Source organism: Penaeus monodon, chromosome 28, assembly GCF_015228065.2.
Source record: "Penaeus monodon isolate SGIC_2016 chromosome 28, NSTDA_Pmon_1, whole genome shotgun sequence".
Taxonomy (NCBI): Eukaryota; Metazoa; Arthropoda; class Malacostraca; order Decapoda; family Penaeidae; genus Penaeus; species Penaeus monodon.
Genome location: NC_051413.1, coordinates 451,290 through 451,843, shown reverse-complemented (window position 1 = coordinate 451,843; position 554 = coordinate 451,290). Strand labels below are relative to the sequence as shown.

Below are 554 nucleotides of genomic sequence, written 5' to 3'. Positions count from 1 at the left end.
CCGAAAAAAGAAAAACCGAAGTGATAAGTCACCACGACAAAAGAACCTTAGTCCCCAAAACTCCTCACCTGGCCAAGACCAGGAATATGTTGGATTATAGGCTGCACCACCTGTATCTGAGGAATCTGGATTGCACTTTGCTGAGCGGCTACAGCTGCTGGGGTCGCAGCTCGTAACTGAGAGGTCTGACTTACTGGTACCACTGTCACTCCTCCACCTCCAACTGAGCCAGAGAGCTGTTGGATATTTGAGATGTTATTTCACTGCATTGTATACTGGATAATGCATCCACTGTTGCTCAATTATTCTCAGTAAGGAAAAAATCTATATTTATTCTTAATTACCAGCTTTACATTTAGTATCAGAAGAACTACTCATCTCAACATATAGTGTTACTTTACCTGAGGAGAAACAGTTATCCCTTGAGGCAAGAGTTGTGAGGTGTTTGAAACGGTAATGCTTGCCCCTTGACCCTGCACCACCTGTGAAGGGTTGCTCGCTGTTATGGTTGTACCTGCTGATGTTGCCTGCGATTTGATGGGAAGTAACTGAAG

General features: G+C 44.2%; 1 protein-coding gene across 4 annotated transcripts in view; it reads right to left on the bottom strand.

The window, feature by feature from the left end:
- LOC119591243 (transcription factor Sp4-like) overlaps nt 1-554 on the bottom strand; it is an 8,855-nt gene that overhangs the window by 2,640 nt on the left and 5,661 nt on the right. For 3 of the 4 annotated variants that reach the window (XM_037939949.1, XM_037939950.1, XM_037939953.1), the window contains exons 5-6: nt 402-527; nt 69-236 (exon numbers count right to left, since the gene is read on the bottom strand). In XM_037939949.1, coding sequence (XP_037795877.1) covers nt 69-236; nt 402-527 — 294 coding nt within the window. The remainder of the gene's footprint in view (nt 1-68; nt 237-401; nt 528-554) is intronic. The other variant, XM_037939951.1, reaches the window with a different exon arrangement.